The 19720-nt window shown below is 27.6% G+C and overlaps 1 protein-coding gene across 1 annotated transcript; it reads right to left on the bottom strand.

Moving 5' to 3' along the window:
- Positions 1–8146: 8146 nt before the first annotated feature.
- Positions 8147–11247, bottom strand: LOC137828269 (transcription factor bHLH30). The gene is made up of 2 exons (XM_068634760.2): positions 9834–11247; positions 8147–8836 (listed from the first exon to the last, which is right to left on the bottom strand). Exons 1-2 carry the CDS (start codon positions 10386–10388, stop codon positions 8375–8377), a joined length of 1017 nt encoding a protein of 338 aa, XP_068490861.1. The 5' UTR covers positions 10389–11247; the 3' UTR covers positions 8147–8374.
- Positions 11248–19720: the final 8473 nt, after the last annotated feature.

The raw sequence follows: 19720 nt of genomic DNA, 5'->3' as shown, positions 1-19720 counted from the left end.
TATAATAAAAAACATTAAAAGTACAAAAGCTTTAATTTTATTTCAATTTTATTAATCATTAAGATAATAGAATTTATTAAAAAAATTAATATTAATATTACTGAAAGTAGTCTTTTACCATTTTTTTCACTTTATAAATATAAAGGTTTTAATGATTTCTTTAAAGTTAACTGTATATTAAGATTAATTCTCTTTTTAACAAACACGTCTCACAATTAAAAAAGACTAAATACACAGGTGTTTAATTATATTAGTTATTAACAAAGTTTAAATTAATAAAATTAAAATTATTATATTAAAAATATACTTTTTTATTGATATATCATAAAATAAATATATCAATATCTATGTACTTGACTGATTTTTTTATCCTTTAATTTAATATATAGTTTTTTTTAATTCTTGCTGAGAATATTCGATATAATGGGCACAGAAGAAGATATGTATATTAAGTCACTTTCAGACGTCTAATAGCCTCATGGGATACGCTACTATGGATTTTTTTAACAAGAAAACTGCATTTATATAGGAAAAATACATTGTGTAAAAATAAATAAAAAATTATAACAGAGATTAGACAGTAAAGAGATGATGATTATGGTGTATTCTTAAAAAATAGGTGGATAGTTTGAAAAGTGTAACTATTAGAAAATCTTTTCTTCATGATTTAGTTTGTTTTCCTTAATATCTTTTTTTTTTATTTACAAAACTTCTTTACAACAAAATCACTAAATAAAAATTAATTTTATAAAAAAATAATTAATAATAAATTAGATACTATTTTAAAAATAAATAAAAAAATATTCATAGTTAAAATAGTTTTTATTATTAATAAAAAATAAAAATTAGAATTTTATTAATAATAAAAATTAAAGAACTTTTTTAATTTTTAAAATAGTGTCTAATTTTAATGATTATATTATTTTTTAAATTAATTATATTTAATATTTCTTTTACCCTTAAATTTTAATTCATTTAAGAAATCATGTTTGTTATCTTCGATTATAATACCAATAATTTGTTGGATATTTATTTATATTTAAAATCCCGAATCTAACTAAGTAACTAACTATTTTGTTATTTTAAAGTTATAAAAACTATATATAATATAAAATAATTTATTTTTTAAAACTATTTTAATTATAAATTTAGAAAGTTTGTGACTTTTTTCTAGATTTCTGAAGTGTCTATTTTTTGTGTATTCAAAGTATGTGACTTAAAAATTAGAAAGTTTAGAACAATATAAATTAATCATATTTTTTGTTTTGAGTAATTCTTACTTTCTTTTCATATCTCTATTATGTTTTTTAGTTTCTTTTGCATTTAGCAGTTTCGTGTGATTGGATAGGAAAATATGAATATATATATATATATATATATATCAATTTAGGTCTGTAGTAATGTGTTTAGTTTTTAAATCATACTATTTTAGAATAAGTTAAGATTTTTCTTACTTTTTTTTTAATGTTTTCTTGATGATTATAAATTTTAAGGTAAGAAAAAGTTAACTTAATCTTTTATTTGAAAAAAAAGTTAAGGATGGCAATGGAACTTTAATGAGATTAAAACCATATATAATAAGTTATTATTATTGGACTCGTGTGTACTAATTTATCTTGATTGAAAAAGGAGTATAGTGATAATTGCATTGGATAATGGATAAATAAGTAGGTGTGATGTATTGATGATATTGATTTCATATCAGTAAAATCATCTTTTAAGACATTTATATAGTTTATGTAACTTTTAGACTTGTGGATGTGGGCGAATTTGTTTTTTTTTTATTGTTTGAGTTGAATAATTAAGTTGTTTGTGAGACAAATTAAGATCTTTCCTTTTTGAAATTGAATGAATATTGACTCATTTAAATAATTGATATTGAACTTTGTGAATGATTTCAGTATTAGGATTTTGAGATATTACCGTGTTAATGTAATGTATTTTAGATTAATAATGAACACTGGGTTAATTTTGCATAAAAGTTTTGACTACACACAAGTATATTTAAGTCTGCAAAGGTGTGAAATGCTTGTTCATATAAATATTTGCATAAAAATATTTACGTAGAGGAATGTAGTTGCAAACACACATGTAAGAGGTGCATTATAGAATGCATTTCACTTTTAGAATTTTGTTTACATTGTTTAAGTGTGATTTTTGTATCAACTTAGAAAAACTATCAACAATATTAGTTTTTAACCAACATATGAAACAACTTGATATGATTAATATATATATTAATATAATTTTATATATTGTATTTAAATTATACAAATGACAAGTGCATATAAAGAGATAAAGAGATGTGAATAAAAATTTAACCAATTATGTAGATATTTTTAATATAAATGATTTAATATTATGGTGTTTGGAATTTTACGATATTTTTTTTTATGTGAAGAGAAAGTAAATAAACTATCTTTTAAGACGTATAATGCATTCTTGTTTGAAATGATAAATCAATTTGAATTATGAATATAAATATGAATTAAATGATGTGTTGATAAATTTGAATGAGAAATGTGAGATATCTAGAATGTTAATCTTACTTAAATGTGTTTTTGGGTAAAAAAAATTGGAGTTCATTAATAAAATAAGATTTTTATGACTTGAATAAAAGTCTAGATCACATAAATTAAATATATATCAAGTGATGATGGTGATAAGTCAAAGAATACTCATGCACTTAATTTTGTTGAGTATAGAAAATTAATTATCTTAATTGAATTATTAAAGTGTGATAATAAGTTTTGATGAGTTAAATATTAGTTTATGGTGTAACTTGTTCGGTATGTTTTATACCATAATATCTTGATCTTTAAATTAAGTAAGAGATAAATATATGAATGTTATTAACTTTTAGGTATTTTAAAGATAAATTTAAATGAACATATAAAAATGTAAAAATATTTTATAATAAATATATATATATATATATAATTATAAATTATGACTTATAAGTACAACAACAAATAATATTGTAATTTTGGGAAAACGTATAAAAATTACTTAAAGATGAGATAAAGAAGTTTTATTTTGAAAAACAATAATTTATAGTTACAACGTTTTAATAATATATTTTTTGTAAATTATTTAACAAAATTTATTTGATTAAGACTTTATTAATTTGCTTCTCACTCAAATTATATTGTAGATTGTAAACCACACTGATATATTTGAATTTTGTGAAAAATGTACAGACCCTTTAGGTTACCTATAGATTTGACATGGTCAAGTTTTTATTTTTCAACAAAGACAAAAAAAAATGATTAAAAGAAAGAGAGATAAGTGGAAGATCTAAGAAGATGTCAACAACAATGCAAAAGGAAGGTTCCTCACCATTTTAAAAAGTTAAGCAAGTAAGGTCAAAATCCATAATATATACTTTCAAATACATAAATGGATAAAGTTAATTAATTAATCCTTTGTAACGTATCACTTCTCAGTTTTTGTCACTTTGTAATTAAACTTTTGTATGTTAGTAATATTGAATGAAGTTTTCGTTAATTTATCAAATCAAACTAGGATTTATTAATAAAATCATAATGTTTAATTCTTAAGTCATGGTTAAAATTTAACTTAAATGAACATTTTGTAACTTAATTTAATTATCGTTATTTTGATTTGTAAGTTTATGATGTATTTAATAGTATGTTTAATTTCATATTAAGTCAACTAATATGCACCGTTATTTCTAGCGCGTTAAAGCGAAACTTATTCTATTAATTGTATAGAAACACTTATTTGTTGAAAAAAAATACTTTTATAAGTTAAAATTAATTTATAAATTAGTTAAAGAAATAAATTTAATTAGTTGAATATGGTGTGTATATGTTGTAAAACTTTTTATATGTGTTGTACTGATTTTTTGTTTATAAATAAATAAATTAAATTTATAAAAACCATTTTCTATTAGTTTTTAAAATTCTGATTTTTAATGCATATATTTTTAATTTAATTTTAACATCCATATAACTTATTTTAATGTTTATGAAAAAAAAAATCTGGAAACAAAAGGTATGTATTGTTTATGATTTTTACTTGTGTCCATCATGAGAACACAAATTCAATTAAAATTATACATATTTGTATAAAAATTCAGGATATGAATTTGTGCTCACTATTTTAGTACATTTTTACGAAAATATTCTTCCATAAACTAATATTCGAAACGTATTCGTTTTTAAGGTTGGGACCCAACTCTATTTCAACTTTGTTGAAATCAAGTTTTGTGTTATTTCAGCCCGTTATGAAAACTAGTTTGCTTAAGGACTATGAAAAACAAAACAAAAATGGTATACACAAGAAACAGCGATACAATTAACGTACAAATGGTTTGAGGCTAAAAAGAAACCAAATGAACCAGAAAAAAAATATGAATAAGAACAAGTGGTTTGGGTGTAAAAAAAAAAAAAGAGGTCTACAAAAAAGGCCTAAAACTTATTAACATTGCGAAAGTGACTTTTGTTTCTTGCATCCACAGAATTACTAATTGCACCCTATACTAAGAGAAAGAAAAAAAATGTTAAAATACTCCCTTGCTGCACCACACCGCTCTCAGCATGACACCTCCAACTACACCTCTGTTTTCCATGCCACTGAGAAAAAAAAATGTTCAAAAAAGTTTGTTCTAAAATATATTATACGTATCCTAGTTTATTCCAAAATTTTTATTTTAGAAATTCTATTTAAGAATATATTCCGGAAAGTTTATTTTAGAAACATCTCATATATTTTGAAAATTTTGTTCAATATAGAAAATTATCGTATGCTCCAAAATGCTTCTGCTGAAATTTAAATTACATTAACATAATTTTGTGGATAAACATTAGTATAAGTTATGAGTTTAAACCCCTTTTATTTTAATGAAATTTAAATTATAATTATTTTAGAGTACACATTATGGATTAATCATTTTTTAATATTTGTTAATGCAATATTTTATAGTAAATCACTTTTTGTATATATTTATTGATTAATTACCATAGTTTAAACATAAAATATGCAAAACTTCATAAATTAGACTTTAACAAGTTAACCTTTTGATTGGGTACGTAATAGTTGAATTTTATTATAATGAAGGAAAAATATCTTATATTAGAGTTATAATCCATTGTACTGTAATTAGTTTAATTGGGTTACGTAAAGTGAACTTTTTTTTATCTATAAATAAATTATCTTCCACATTCTATTAATCATTTTTTTGACTATATAGAAAATAATTTTGTTAGTGGTTCTTACAAAAACTCTTATGTTTTTTAATCTGCCTTGTTTATAGATTTGGCCAGTGGTTTAAGGATTTTTCAATAAATCCAGCATATACATACAATAATCTGTAAACATTTATTGAAAGAAATTACTTTAGTTATTATACTTGTAAACAAATAGAGAATGAGTGCCTTTACACTTACACTTTATTTTATATCCTTTCTAAATAATATGTGATATTATATATAATAAATTAAATGAAGAAAAAAAGTAAAAAGTAAAAAGTGTGATTAACATTCAGATTACTCTTTTGATAAAGGATTTCACATACTGCAACGAAATTATTTAGAACTAATGAATGAACAGTCCTAGAAATTTAACAGTGATATGTTTTTATCTTAAGCTAACCTAGTTCATGTCAAATTATGTAAGTTTAAATTGAAATTAGTCTTTTTGAGTTTTTTACCGGTTAACTTTATATTAACTTGAATGTTATTTATTATATTTATTATATATACATAAACACTTTATATTTTATATTCATATATGAAACTTAAATAATTTATACTATGTAAACTTATAAAATAATGAACTATTTGGTCTATTTCTTTTATTTTATCGTTCAAGTATTATGATTTAAATGAATTTAAACTAATTTTAAGCGGTTTTTCCACATCAATTTTGGTTTTTAAATTTCGATACTCTGTTCGTAAATACAACTGTGTAACTAATATATAAAATACTTTATTTATAAACAAATGTATTTTTTTTCCTTTGTGCAATTAAAGCTATTTGGATTATAAATTTAAAAATCCCTTTTTAAATTTTTAAATATTTTTTTTATAGATGTGATTACCATTATTTGAAGTTAACATAATATTTTCAATTGTCAAATTACTGTTTGTTTTTAGTTTTGTTTAATATTGAGATTTTAAACTCTAAAATTGTTATTTTTAATTATTTTTAAAACTTTATTGTTCCCTCTTAATTATTTATAATTTGGTATAAATATAAACTTATTCTTATTTTATCTTTATATCAATATTTTATTTTATTATTTTATTTTTGTTATTTTATAATTACTTAAATTTAAAACTAAAAAAATGTTAATATTAAATTTGAAAGAAACTATTTCAGAAACATGCAGTACATTTATTTGAAAAGAATATGTCAAATAAAAATGAGTCAAATAAAATTTTGGATTGAAACATAGTTTGATGGACATTATTTTAACTCCCTCAAATGGGCAAAAAGATACCGAACAAACGAACTTTGGGAGAAGTGTGAGAAAAAGAGACAGAAACGGAAAAAAGAACAAAAGAAAAAAAAAACATAAAAAAGGATGTAAACCACAAAAACTTAGTTTGTTTTTTCATTCTCACCAATCTAAATATATTTCTATTATCGTTTATTTGTTATGTCGATACCGGTTGTATAAATTCTGATTGTTTAATTATTAATGCTCCTAATTTTTATTTCTTTTACTCTATTTTTCTTTTTTGTACCACAAGTGGAGGTGGAAGAGGAAGAAGATAGAGAAACAAAATATCTCCGTTACTTGAATATAGAACATTCAGATTTTTGCAAATCTACAAAGTTATCTTGATGTCATGGTTGATGTGGGCGTCGACGGGGATGATGGATGCGTTAAGGAGAGGAAAAAGATTAGAAAATAAATATTTTTTTAGAGTTTGTTAGTGGAGTTTCTTATTTTATTTCTCTTTTCATTATTATATATTTTTTTTTAGTTTTATATTAGTTCAAATCAAAATGGCATTGTTGCAAAGATGAGAAAAAAGATTAAAAAATAGATTTTTTCTTAGTGTTTATTAATGGAGCTTCCCATCTTACTTTATTTTTATTATTATTATTATTATTATTATATTCTTTTTTTTTAGTTTTATATTAATAACAAATCAAAATTAATGATTTATCACTCTTAAAATTGAAACAAATGATGTAATTTAATATAATTTATTGTGTTATAAATTTAAATTTATTTAATATATTTTTTTACTATATCAATAATAATATACATATAATAATAATAAAAATAAAAAATCGGATCCACGGACATAAAACACCGCTCGATATAAATAAAAGAATTCTCGTATTTGGTGTATACAAATTTGTTCCTGTTTTATCCTTATTAACATTTTATTTTATTGTTTTATTTTGAATATTTCAGTCATTTTTTCTTTTTTAAGTATTTATTAAATAACTAATTATTTATAATTAATTGAGAATTGTTTTTTTTTAAAAACACTAGTAGCAGTTATCAATTTTAAATACTAGTGTTTTTTTTTAGGTTGCCAAGTGCACCATATTGTATAAATATATTAATAGGTTAAAATAGCAATTTATTAAAGATACTCTCAATAGTATTTATGAACTTATTCTTGTATTAGTTAGGTTTGCAAACCTGATATCTGTATGCATTATTCAACCATTATTATCTATGTTTTTTATGTGGTTGAAATAGATTTATATTATGCCTTGGAAATTGTTGGAGTGAACTAGGATAAATGGTATGGTTAATTTCCAATGATCTTATTCGGGAACTTATCACATGTCTATTACTTTACCAACTTTCCAACTTTCCATGGTGACATTTATAATTATAATGTGATGCACCAGAGAGGAGGCTACAATAATGCATCATATCAATACAGAAGACCCTAGGCCATAGTTACTGCATATCCAAGTTTAAGAATATTTTTAATATACCTTCTTGTAAATATATTTCTTTTGTCAAATTAACTATGAAAAGAGAATATATAGTAAGATCACTGGTTAGATTCTTCCACCTTATATATGAAGAACTTTTTTTCCAACAAAAAGATTCTTCCACTTCCCATATACCCTCCTGGATCTTTCTTTTCTCAGGGTTTCACTACAAGAGTGTGGACTCAAGATGTGTCAAGCAACAAAGCACACATTTAAAAAAAAAATCCTCCAATATCATTACCTCATTTCTTAACGATGATGATGTTGATGGAGAAGATACATATAGTAATAACGTTTTCCAGCACACACTATGAAAGAAAGAAAAGGAAAAACAAACCACACCCCCAAAAAATATGTAAATATATATAACAACTAAGTAGATAATAATGATAATCATAGGCCTTTAATTAAATAAAATTGATAAAGACCTCGATCCGTTCTAGGACATTGATATTATGTTGGTCCTTTGTCTCTTAATATTTGCTGAAGCAGACTCATCTCCCACGCTCTTCTCCATTACTGCCTTAAGTGCTTCTTGTATTGAGCTAATGCAGTACTGTTGTTGGTGGTTATGGTCCTCGCTGCCACTGCTTGAGTCTTCTTCTTCCCCAGTGATGAACAACACGTTCTTCACACGCCCTCCCAGCGTTGTGATCTCAGCTTTAAGGGTTCTTAGCCTCAACGCTTTCAAGGTCCCGATGAGTTCAGGGAACAGATCTGACCTATCTTCACAGCACAAAGAGGCTTTGATCACAGATTTCCCATCTTCATCAGCTTCGTCCACCACAGTTAACTCATCAGCCTCCGTAGGAACCGGACTCGATTCTGCTATCAACGAGGTTTGACGCTTCAGCTCCTTCACATGCTGAATCACTTCTGCTAGCAATGATGCTTTATCTGTCTACAAGAAAGAACAAACAAAAAGAAATTATATCATAGATATGATAACAAAGCACTGAAATTAATTGTACAATATCATGGTGGGGCTTTGGAGATGTTATATGAGGTTGGTAGGTAATGGCGTGATGATTGTGAAATGGAAATAGTGGGTATCTTTGAATGGTGGAAGTGTCATGCAGCATATGATAGATGAGATGAAATATTGAAAGGGCTATATAGAATAGATAGTGTGTGTGTGTATGTGAATGTGTGTATGTGTTTGTGACTGACAAGGGTGCTAGTTTGTCTCTGGCTTTATTCTTTTCATTATCAAACTGAGTTTGACTGATCAACATCATCCGGCAAGAAATTTCCATGCGAAGCTTTTCCACTGCTAGTTGGTTCCTCTTTATCATGCCAACCAAGCGACATTAACGCTAATACGCTTTTCTCTCTTCCTCTTTTATTACTAGTACTTTTTCTAGCTGTTCCTCGGAACTACCACACACACATAGAGACTACTCTCCGAACACATGTACATAATTAAAGTCATTAGTGTCAAGAAATTAAGCCCAAAAAGAGAAAGAAGAGCATCGTGCAAACAAATTAAACAACTTACAAAGCCGAAAAGGTTGGTAAAAAAAAGCAGGCAAAAACAACCCAGACAATCTTTGCACCTTATTTTCTAAAAGGTTATTATATTTTGATTTTGTTGTTTCACTTACCAAGTTACCATGCCAAAGTAACAAATATAATCTTGCAAAGATTTACAAACCACTCTTTGAAATGAAAAAGTTCATAAAGAAAAAACACATTCTTGCACTGTTGTTTATACAGACATGTTTGTACACATGTTAGAAGGCCCGCTTGGTTAAAGCATGAGATTGAGATCTTGGATTTTTTGTTGAGATGATTAGTTACGCATGCACACTAGTAAGTAATCCACGATTCATAATACGTGAATTCATTTTAATCAATGAATAATTTGAAGAATTAATTAATTAGTTAATTAGACTTACTTTGGTTGTGCTAGGCAACAAGCTGCGCAGCTTGGCAAGATGGTTATTGATTCTCTCTCTGCGTCTCCTTTCAGCTTCACTGTGGCTCTTGGATGCTGCAAGAGCCTTAGCCTCCATGATTTCTTGAGCAGTCATCTTAGCCAACTCGGTTTGGAGGCCAAAGGGTGCTGAACCGGGTTGAACCACCGGTCCGAGGGTGTCTGATATGATCCTAAGATGGTCAGAAGATGAACCATCATATGCAAACTGAAGAGAATGACCCCTTCGGTTGAACAAACTTGCATAGGGTGAAGGTTGGGGAGGGACAAGAAAAGGGTCATGCTCTCTCACCGGGTTGAAGGGGTGATGAACCTGATTATGAGGCATAGACCAAGGCTGATGCATGATTTGAGAGACTTCACCAGGGTACATGTTCAACCCGGCTCTTCCTCCTCCACCAAAGATATCATTGTTTTGTTGCTGCATCTGTTGCTGAAGGAGAAGCTGCTCTTGATAGGCCTGGTGGTAGTTATTGATCGCTTGAGAAGAACACTGCCCTTGATCTTCCTGTATCATTTCCCTAGGGTCTACAGCTGCTGCAGCCTCCTGTTTTATATGGAACTCTATTGAAGGATAATACAAACTCCAAGGCTTTATATATAACAATATTCTGCTGGAGAGGAGAATTAATTATTAAAAGAAAGAAAAAAAAAATGAAGATTCAAATGTCAGAAGCTGAGGTGGGTTTGTATTTGTATGGTCTATTGTTTTTTGTATTGTTTTGTCTGATGTGAGTAAGAAAAAGGAGGTTTGGTTTGGAAGAATAAAAGAGTTGGGAGAAGTTTGCTTTACACTTGCACAAGGAATAAAAATGAAAAGGGTATTTCAAGGGACAACGTGGGTTGAAAAACGGGGGGCCTTTTTTTCACACCCGTTACCATCATGAGTATATAGTTTGAGATAAAAGACAGAAATATTTCAAAAGGAAAGAGAATAATAATAAGCATGGTGAATGATGTGTAGAAATAAAATAAATACAAAAATGAAGAAGAGAGAGAGCTAAATAGGGTCTGAAGTGTGATTAGTGATTATCCAATAGTGCTTTATAATTGTATGATGCTGGGATGAATGAGTTACTTTCCTTGCTTGTTTGTTTGTTTGTTTCTTTCCTTCTCTTGTGGTGGTGGGCGGTGAAAGAAAAGTCCAAATGCTTTGGATTTCTCTTTCTGCCTCAATGTCAAATCTCTTTCACTTAGTAGTGTTTTTCTGCCACAAACCTTTGTGCGGGGCAAGGTTACCATCCTTTTACATTCAACAAAACTTTCCTTTTCCTTCCTTCTTTGTTGCTCTCTTTTCGGTTTCTTTCTTTTTTTTTTGGTTCTAATCTTGCAGCCTTCTGCGCACCAACACCCTCTATCATATACAGAGACTGTTTAGTGCTGCTACTTCACTTTCCTTTCTTCTTACGCCTCTCTATATCATACCTATACACGTATCTAAGTATCTATACATATGTATCTGTACTTTCCCTTTCATTTTAGTTACACATTAAATATTAAAACACTTTTAACTGTTATAGTTAAGTTCATTTAATATTCTTTATTTTTATATAATAAAGATAAAAGTATTTTTGGTTTACTGATTTAATTATTTAATAATTGGTAAAATTTATTTATGAAATTAGAATGGGTATGTATGTGAGAGAGAAAGAGGCAGAGATAGGGACGGGAAACACAAGCAAAGCGTAGTGAAGGCACACAATACAGATTGTCGACCGAGCAACGACCAAAAAGACTGATAGTATCATCATGCTTAACCAACCATTCTCTTTATTCCATCAATATTACTTACACTTTCTCTTCCTACTAACTAATTTATTTAAACATAACAATTTTAAATTAAATTAATTACTCTCCAATATTTCAAGACACCGATTAAAACAATTAAAAAATGTAAGTGCATATATAAAAGTGCCATTTTCTATAATTTTTAAATTTAAAAGCGTTTCTATATCTTTTCAAGGTTTCCCTTCTAAGAACATCCTACAATTAGAAGTATGTCTAATAATTAACAAATCAAACGATTAATTTACTTAATTGCTTTTATTAAAAATTAACAATGAACAAACCATACAATTTAAGATATGCTGAAGATAATGGTAAATAAATTACAAGTAAACAGATTGAAAATTTAATTCATGTTTTAAAAAATTATAAAATATACTATTTAAAATTGACAATATATTTCCGTCATAGTTTTTTAAATAAAAAGTAATATTATCCGGTGTCCTTAAGACAATTATCAATATGTTGTAAAAAAGGGACTCAGTATAATTTATTAATTCATTGAATATCACGATTTTATTAAAGTAATCATTTAATGATTCTTTAACTATTTTATTTGGTACAATGATTAGCAAAAACATCTGGCTAGGAATATGATTTTGAAAATTTACCTTACAAATATTTTATCAACTAATATTTAAGGAAAATTTTAAATATATTTTGCACTAATATATTTTTTCAAAATAATATATAAGGATATTTATCTTAAATAAAAGCTTAAGATTTAATTACACGTTATAAATCCTTTCAATGTAAATATGTATGATATTATGTCTTGATTTTACAATTAAAAAAAATTAGTCCTTCGTAATTTTTCCTTTCCCCAAAATAACCAAATACTGAATCCTTTTTTTTTATCGAACTAATAATTATGAATGATAATTTTCTTTAAAATTATAAATTTAGTGAAAATTTACAAAATTTGAAACGTATAAGATTACAGAATGAATGAACAAAGTTCTAAGTTTTCTTTATATAAGATAAATTTTGGTTTATAAATTTTCAGAATAACAATAAAATAAATTTTTTTATCAACAAAAAAATTAATTGAATTAAAAGAAACATCTGATAGATGCTCGAAGTCTTTACACTAAAGAGAGAATGGCTAAATAAAGTTAAAAATTTAATAAAAAAAATGAAAGATGAAACTGAATTTATTTAATTTAAAAAATATAATTTCATAATTATCAACAAATATGAAAAATAGAAATACTTTAAAGAAGAATGTTAAACAGTATTAAAAAAAAATTGATTAAAAAATTTAAAAATACTTTATTAAGATAAATATAAAATATATATTTCTAAAGATTTTTTCTGCTTTATATAAGTTCTAATAATAAATTTCCATTCTTTAATGAGTAAGACAATTTTATATTAAAAAAAAATTAATTTGTTGAAAGATTGTTTATTGATTTAACAATTAATTAATAAGATAATAGTAAGATATTGAATTAGTGATATGGAATTTGAGTGTAGGCTTTAGGGCATTGAGGTTTTGGCGTTTCCTTTTCCTTGGTACCTCGGTGAAGCCCCCCACGTTCTTCTATACTCTTCCTATGTCCACGCCACCCTTTATGCTTCCCCAAGACCATGTAATCATTGTGTCTTGGAACACACTCCTCCTCCTTCTCTCTCCCTTCATATGTCTCTTCCTTTCACCCATAACCTACTGCTTCCATTTCCCTCACCTTTTCAAACCTGCTTATCACACCCTAAATTAATTAACCTTCCACCAAGGACAAATAAGGAAACACAACACACTTAATTCAGACAATGTACTCTATAATCATGGACCAGTGCCTTCATTTTTACGTGCCATGCTACTATATGCTATAACTCAATCTTAAAGTTTAATCCAACCTAAAGTTCTGATCATTCTCACTTTTACCATATATTATTATTACCAACTCATCATGTTCCAAGATCAAATTAATCATTCCTAGCTATTAATCTTATCTTCTCACTTTCAATGAACAATATGCAAACCATTGGTTCATATGGATTCTTGTTCAACCATGGATCGATTATCTTAATTCTGTAACCTTCTTGTGTAGGACTGTATGATCTTCATTGGTAACCACTTCTTCTACTTCGTTGTATTTTAATTCAACTTTGTTTCTATTTTGTTGACGTATTGACTTAGAGTTCGGGAGACAGCAAAGTGCAGTCAACAATAACATGGTTTTTGCAGGACAAAATTGTTTTGTTTGTTAGCTAAAGAAAAATAAATAAGAAATGTTTTTTGTGTATGAAAAGAATGCATAAAAATATGTCACTTTGAAATGGGTTGGTAAGATATTGTCCACCAGAATGTTAGAACTTGAAAAGGTCACACAACACCGAGGAATAATAGATGTTTCCGTTTACTTTTGACAAGTGGCAAAGTTTATCAAGCTCTCCATCTTTTTCTTTCTTCTTTCTTAAAAAACAACCTACTTTTTTATGAATTAGTCATCTAAGAAACAATTTTTTTAAACAGTATTGACTTTTAAAATTAAATCATTTGAGACATCTTTACAATTTTCCCAACAAATTAAATATTTGCTAAAAAAATAGTACATTCAGAGTGATCAAAATAGTAATTGATTTTTTTTTGTAAAATTTTGTGCAATAATATTAAAGAGAGTAGTGATATTTTGTTGCATTGGAAAAAAGAAAAAGAAGTTGAAATTGGTTGGTGGTGGTGCATGGTGAGAAAAGAAGCAAGCAGGGTAGGGTAATTTAGTAGCCCTAGCTTAAAAGGCAAGTCTTAGATCTCTTCACTTGCAAAGCCTGCAAAAATACACGGTTCCATAAGCAGTTTGGCCATCAAAAGTTAAACAAAAATCATTAAAGTCTATACACATTTCATTTCCCTATTCAACATTATAATTGTCCACACATAATCACACATCAAATTAATTCTATAGTTTTTTATTTTATTTATATATATATATATATATTGAAATTCTGGACCTATCTCACTAAAAAAAATTAGAAATATATTTGTATTTGCTTTGCATAGTTGGAAATAAACTACAATATATACTGTTATTATATCAATCAAACGATTTGGGATAGGCTTCCCAAAATGATTTTCGAAGTTTTGAAATGTTATTTCTTTTCTTATATGAGAGCTTAGTGATATTGTCTATAGTATATATCTAAGTTCTTTTCGAATACATTTTCTGAACATGAATTGAATGATTCTACAGTACATATAATAAAAATAATTTTTTAAAATAATGTACAGAGTAATATTTATATCTGATTCTAGCATTATTTTTAATATAAATTTCATTTTGACAATTTATGTCAACTTTTATCATGTAGATTCTTGATTAGTGTAACGTTATAATATTAATTAAACTATAAGTACAAAAAGTTATTATACTATACGCTACTTCTACTAAAAAAAATCATTAAACAAATATATTAATTTTAGAAAAAAAATAATTAATTACTATATTAACTAAATTAAATATTATTTAAAAGATTAAAAAATTATTAGTTTCAATTATTGATAAATAGTTTCTAAATTATCTAACTAAATACCAATTTAAAAAATATTTATTAATAATTGAAACTAATTTAGATACCAATAATTTTTTTAGTATCTAATTTAGTTAATGTAGCGATTAATTATTTTTTATCTCTAAAATTGATTTCTATTTAATGATATTTAAGTGATATTAGTATATTCAAATTTTTTTATCCATATATATATAATAATAATAATGTTTATAAAAAGATCGTGCAACTCTACTCACAATAAAAAAAATAAAAATATAGGATATATATAATACATATAGTTATTGCTATTTCATTATTTACATTGCGAGAGTGCTTAGTTAAATATATTAATGAAAAAAGATTAACATATTGAAAATTACTAGAAGAATTCCTAAAATTAAATTCTAGATAGGCATATTAATTTTTCGAAAACAATTACATTTTAAAAAGATAAGTGGATTGTGTATATAGGGGATGATAATTATCTAGTTGATTAAAAGAAAAGTTCAAGAGACTTAAACATGACATAAAAAGGTGGAATGTGGAGGTTTTTGGGATAACTACAAGTGTTAAGAAACATATCATGGCAAGAGTTGTGGATCTAGATAGGATGGATGACTCTTGGAGGGTAGAGAGGTTGCAATTGTTGAGTGAAATGAAAAGTGTATTTGATAGAAAAAAAACTCCATTATGAAATAGAAGTCTTGGTCGATATGGTTGCAACAAGGAGATTTTTTTTTATTAGCAAAGAATAAATGAATTAAGGTAAATGGGACACTTTAGGAGTGTCCCAACCCTATTACATGTTTTACCATCAAAGTCTATTAGCTACCTAAAACTAAAAGACTACAATTATAGCACAACAAGAGGCATGTTTAAGTTGCCCAGCATACTAACTTTTTCCGCATTAGCTACCAGCAAAGCAAAATGTTTGAAATCTGCTACAAAGCACACCAACACTAAAAATCTACATAGCAAAAACTGGAATAGCATGATAATTCTCTTGCACCTGTCAAATAGCTTCGACCACGAGAAATCAACAAGGAGATACTAACTCTAAATATTTCCATAATATGATTAAGTAGAGGAATATGATGAACACTTTAAAAGGGTTACATGTTCATGGGAATTGGTGTGTGAGGAGTTGGGGGCTGTTAAAGAGGTTGTTAAACTATTTTGAAGAAAGATTTAGTGTTAGGCCTAGTAGCGATGTTCAACTAGGGATTGTTGATTTCCAAACTTTAACATTTGTGGATAATAATTAGACACATAGACGACATAAAGATTAAGGAAGCAATAGTGAATGTGGTAGCACTAAGAGTCCTTGACCTAATTACTTGAATTTCTCTTTTATAAAGAATAACTACTCAGATGTTGTTAGGGAGGACATTAGTCGTGCTATAAATTCTTCTTACACTAATGGATATATACCTAGAGGATGTAATGCTTCCTTTATTATGGAGACTAAATGATTTTCAACCAATTTCTTCAGTAGGGTGCATATACAAGATTATATCTAAAGTGTTAGCTAGTAGACTGAATAAGATGTTTCCAAATGTAATTGATATAACTCAATATGCATTTCTAAAAGGAAGAGGCATGATAGGTAGCATTTTAGTGGCAAATGAGGTGGTAGATGAGCTGAAAATAGCAAAGAAAAGTGGAGTTATTGTTGAAATAAATTTTGAAAAGACATATGACTTGATGAGTTGAGAGTTTTTGTACTACATGTTGGCTAGGCTAGGTTTTAGTGATAAATAGATAAAGTGGACCAAAATTTGTTTGGAGTCCGCATCTATATCTTTTCTAGTGAATGATACTCCAACCCATGAATTCAAACCTGGAAAAAGTTTGAAAAAAGGAGACCCCATGTCACCTTTCATGTTTTTAATAATTGTTGAGGGGCTAGTTGACATGGTTAGACAAGTCAATAAGAAAGAACTGCTGGAAGGAATAGTTGTAGGGAAAAATAATGTGGAAGTAGGCTTGCTACAGTTTGTTGACGACACACTATTCTTATGTCAGGCTAGGTACCAGGATATAGTGGTCAAGAGTATCTTGAGAGGGTTTGAGTTAGTTTCTGGCCTCATAATAAACTTCCACAAAAGTAGCATAAGAGCTATAGGGATAAGGAATGTTAAACTGCAAAATCTATCTACAATTCTGAATTGCAATCATATGCATATACCATTGAAGTATTTAAGGATGTCTGTGGGTGGTAATCCTAGAAAGGTACAATTTTGGGATACAGTGCTAAGTGACATCATAAATAAGCTCTAAGTGGAAGGGTAGGTTGTTGTTCTTTACTAGACGTTTGTGCCTAATAAATTTTATACTTAGTGCATTGCCTCTATTTTATCTTTCTATGTTTAGAGTTCCTAAGTTTGTCAACAAAGACATAGATAAATTACATAAAAAGATCCTTTGGGATTGGGGGTCAGATGAATAAAAAATAGCTTGGGTTAAATGGGAGGACCTAATTAAGCCAAAGGAGCATGGAGAGCTGGGATTTAAGGATATTCATAAATTCAATATTGCTTTCTTAGCTAAGTGAAAATAAAGACTATAAGTAAAACATCAAGGCCTATGGAAAGAGGTGTTACAATTTAAGTACGAACCTTGGAGGAAACTAGATGAAGAGGTAGGAGCAAGAGATGAATCAATTTGGCGGAGAGATTTGAGAAAAGGTGTGTGGTCAAAATCAGGAAGATAACTAGTTCAATAGGAAAGTAAGGTGAAATTAGGAAGAGGAAATATAGTAAAAGTTTGGGAGGACGTGTGGTTAAAGAGGAACCTTTGAAAAACATATTTCCTAGACTTTATGGAATCTCTAAGGGCAAGGATAAAACAATTGAAGAGTCAATTGGGTGGTACAATCGAATATGGAAGTGGAAGCTACCTTGGAGACGTAACATATTTTTCTGGGAAGGTGAACTAATGCAGCTGCTTCGAGCCACATACCTTAATAAGGAATATGATGATGTATGCGAATGGAGGGGAGAATAAAATCTACTATATTTTGTGAGTTCAAGTTATAAGTTCCTAAAATAAATCCTGCAAGGTGAGCTAAAAGTATCTCGAGCATCACAACATGTTGTCTGAAGATTGCTTAGAGATAGAATTCCTACTAAGGTTAACCTCATCTATAGGGGAATAAACTTACCTAATTCCTTGTGTGAGCTAGGTTAGATTGAACAGGAAATTGTTACACACATGTTCATTGAATGTAAAGTGTCTCATAGTATTTAGGTTATGTGTTATAATTGGGTAGGTGTAAAATTTGTGACCAATTAATCCAGCATTTCCAACACTTTCATCTCACTATATTGGACCTTGGGATCATCTATAGATGCACTAACAACAGATACATTGTTTGAGCAGTGCTGTAAGGTTGCTACTGTGTGGAGTATTCCTGTAAAGGAGTCAGATGGTGTTGTGGACCTTTTTCCCTCCTTGCAAATGGTCCGTGTAGCAGAGGGCCTTAACGAAAAATAAGTAGCATGATGCATTAGTTTTGTTGAGCAACAATGCTACTCTTGAAAGCGAGCTTCCAAAAGAACCAAAATGTTTGTATATTGGGCCAGACAACAACATGCTAGGATTAAGGCTCTTGAAGTTGCATATGAGATTAAGGCTTTTGATAGAAGGTTTTTATAAGTGGTAAGGATACTTTACCATACTCAATTGTAACAGAATTTGGGGTGAGCTTGGGGGGCTTTGGTTGTAACTATGTGTTAACTAGTGGTTTTGGTTGTATTTTTGGTGACCAGGTGATCTTTAAGCTTGTTGTTTTGAAAACTTCTACATGTAACTAACTCTTTTGTATAAAAGTTGGATTATAGAAGGTTTTTATAAGTGGTAAGGATACTTTACCATACTCAATTGTAACATAATTTGGGGTGAGCTTGGGGGGCTTTGGTTGTAACTAGGTGTTAACTAGTGTTTTTGGGCTGTATTTTTGGTGACCAGGTGATATTTAAGCTTGTTGTTTTAAAAACTACCACATGTAGCTAACTCTTTTGTATAAAAGTTGGAGCATCCCATATATATATATATATCAACAACTTTTTTTATCTTAAGTAAAATTTTGGATTTAAAGTTCAAATTATCATTGTTAAAATTTAAAGTTGTAAAAATTGGACCTTGAACGAATATAAATATGAGTCTAATGTAGTTAAAAACTTTAACTAGATTAAACTGATTTTAATAAAATATTATTATTTTTACTTTTTTTAATATAATATATAAAGTATTATTAATAAAAAGATAATAATATAATTAAATTTAAAAATTAAAATTATACTTAAAAATGTCATAATTATTTTTTTATTAGCTAAAAATTAATGAAATAAAAATTTGACATTTAGAAAGTATCTTTACCAATATATTTAAACTACAACAAGTCCTTGAACTCCCCTAATCCAAAGCAAAATCAAGTAATTTTAACAACTATCTTGCATTGACTACCCATAAAAAGAACTAATATCAGAGACATCTTATACAAAAGATAAAATGAGGAGCATAAACACAAAAGGTATGTATACACGAACATGTTGGTATTGGCCTTAAGCA

This window comes from Phaseolus vulgaris, chromosome 7, assembly GCF_051622355.1.
Source record: "Phaseolus vulgaris cultivar YP4 chromosome 7, ASM5162235v1, whole genome shotgun sequence".
NCBI classification, from domain to species: domain Eukaryota; kingdom Viridiplantae; phylum Streptophyta; class Magnoliopsida; order Fabales; family Fabaceae; genus Phaseolus; species Phaseolus vulgaris.
Note: the sequence above shows the minus strand (reverse complement) of the source record. Positions and strands in the feature narration are given on the sequence as shown.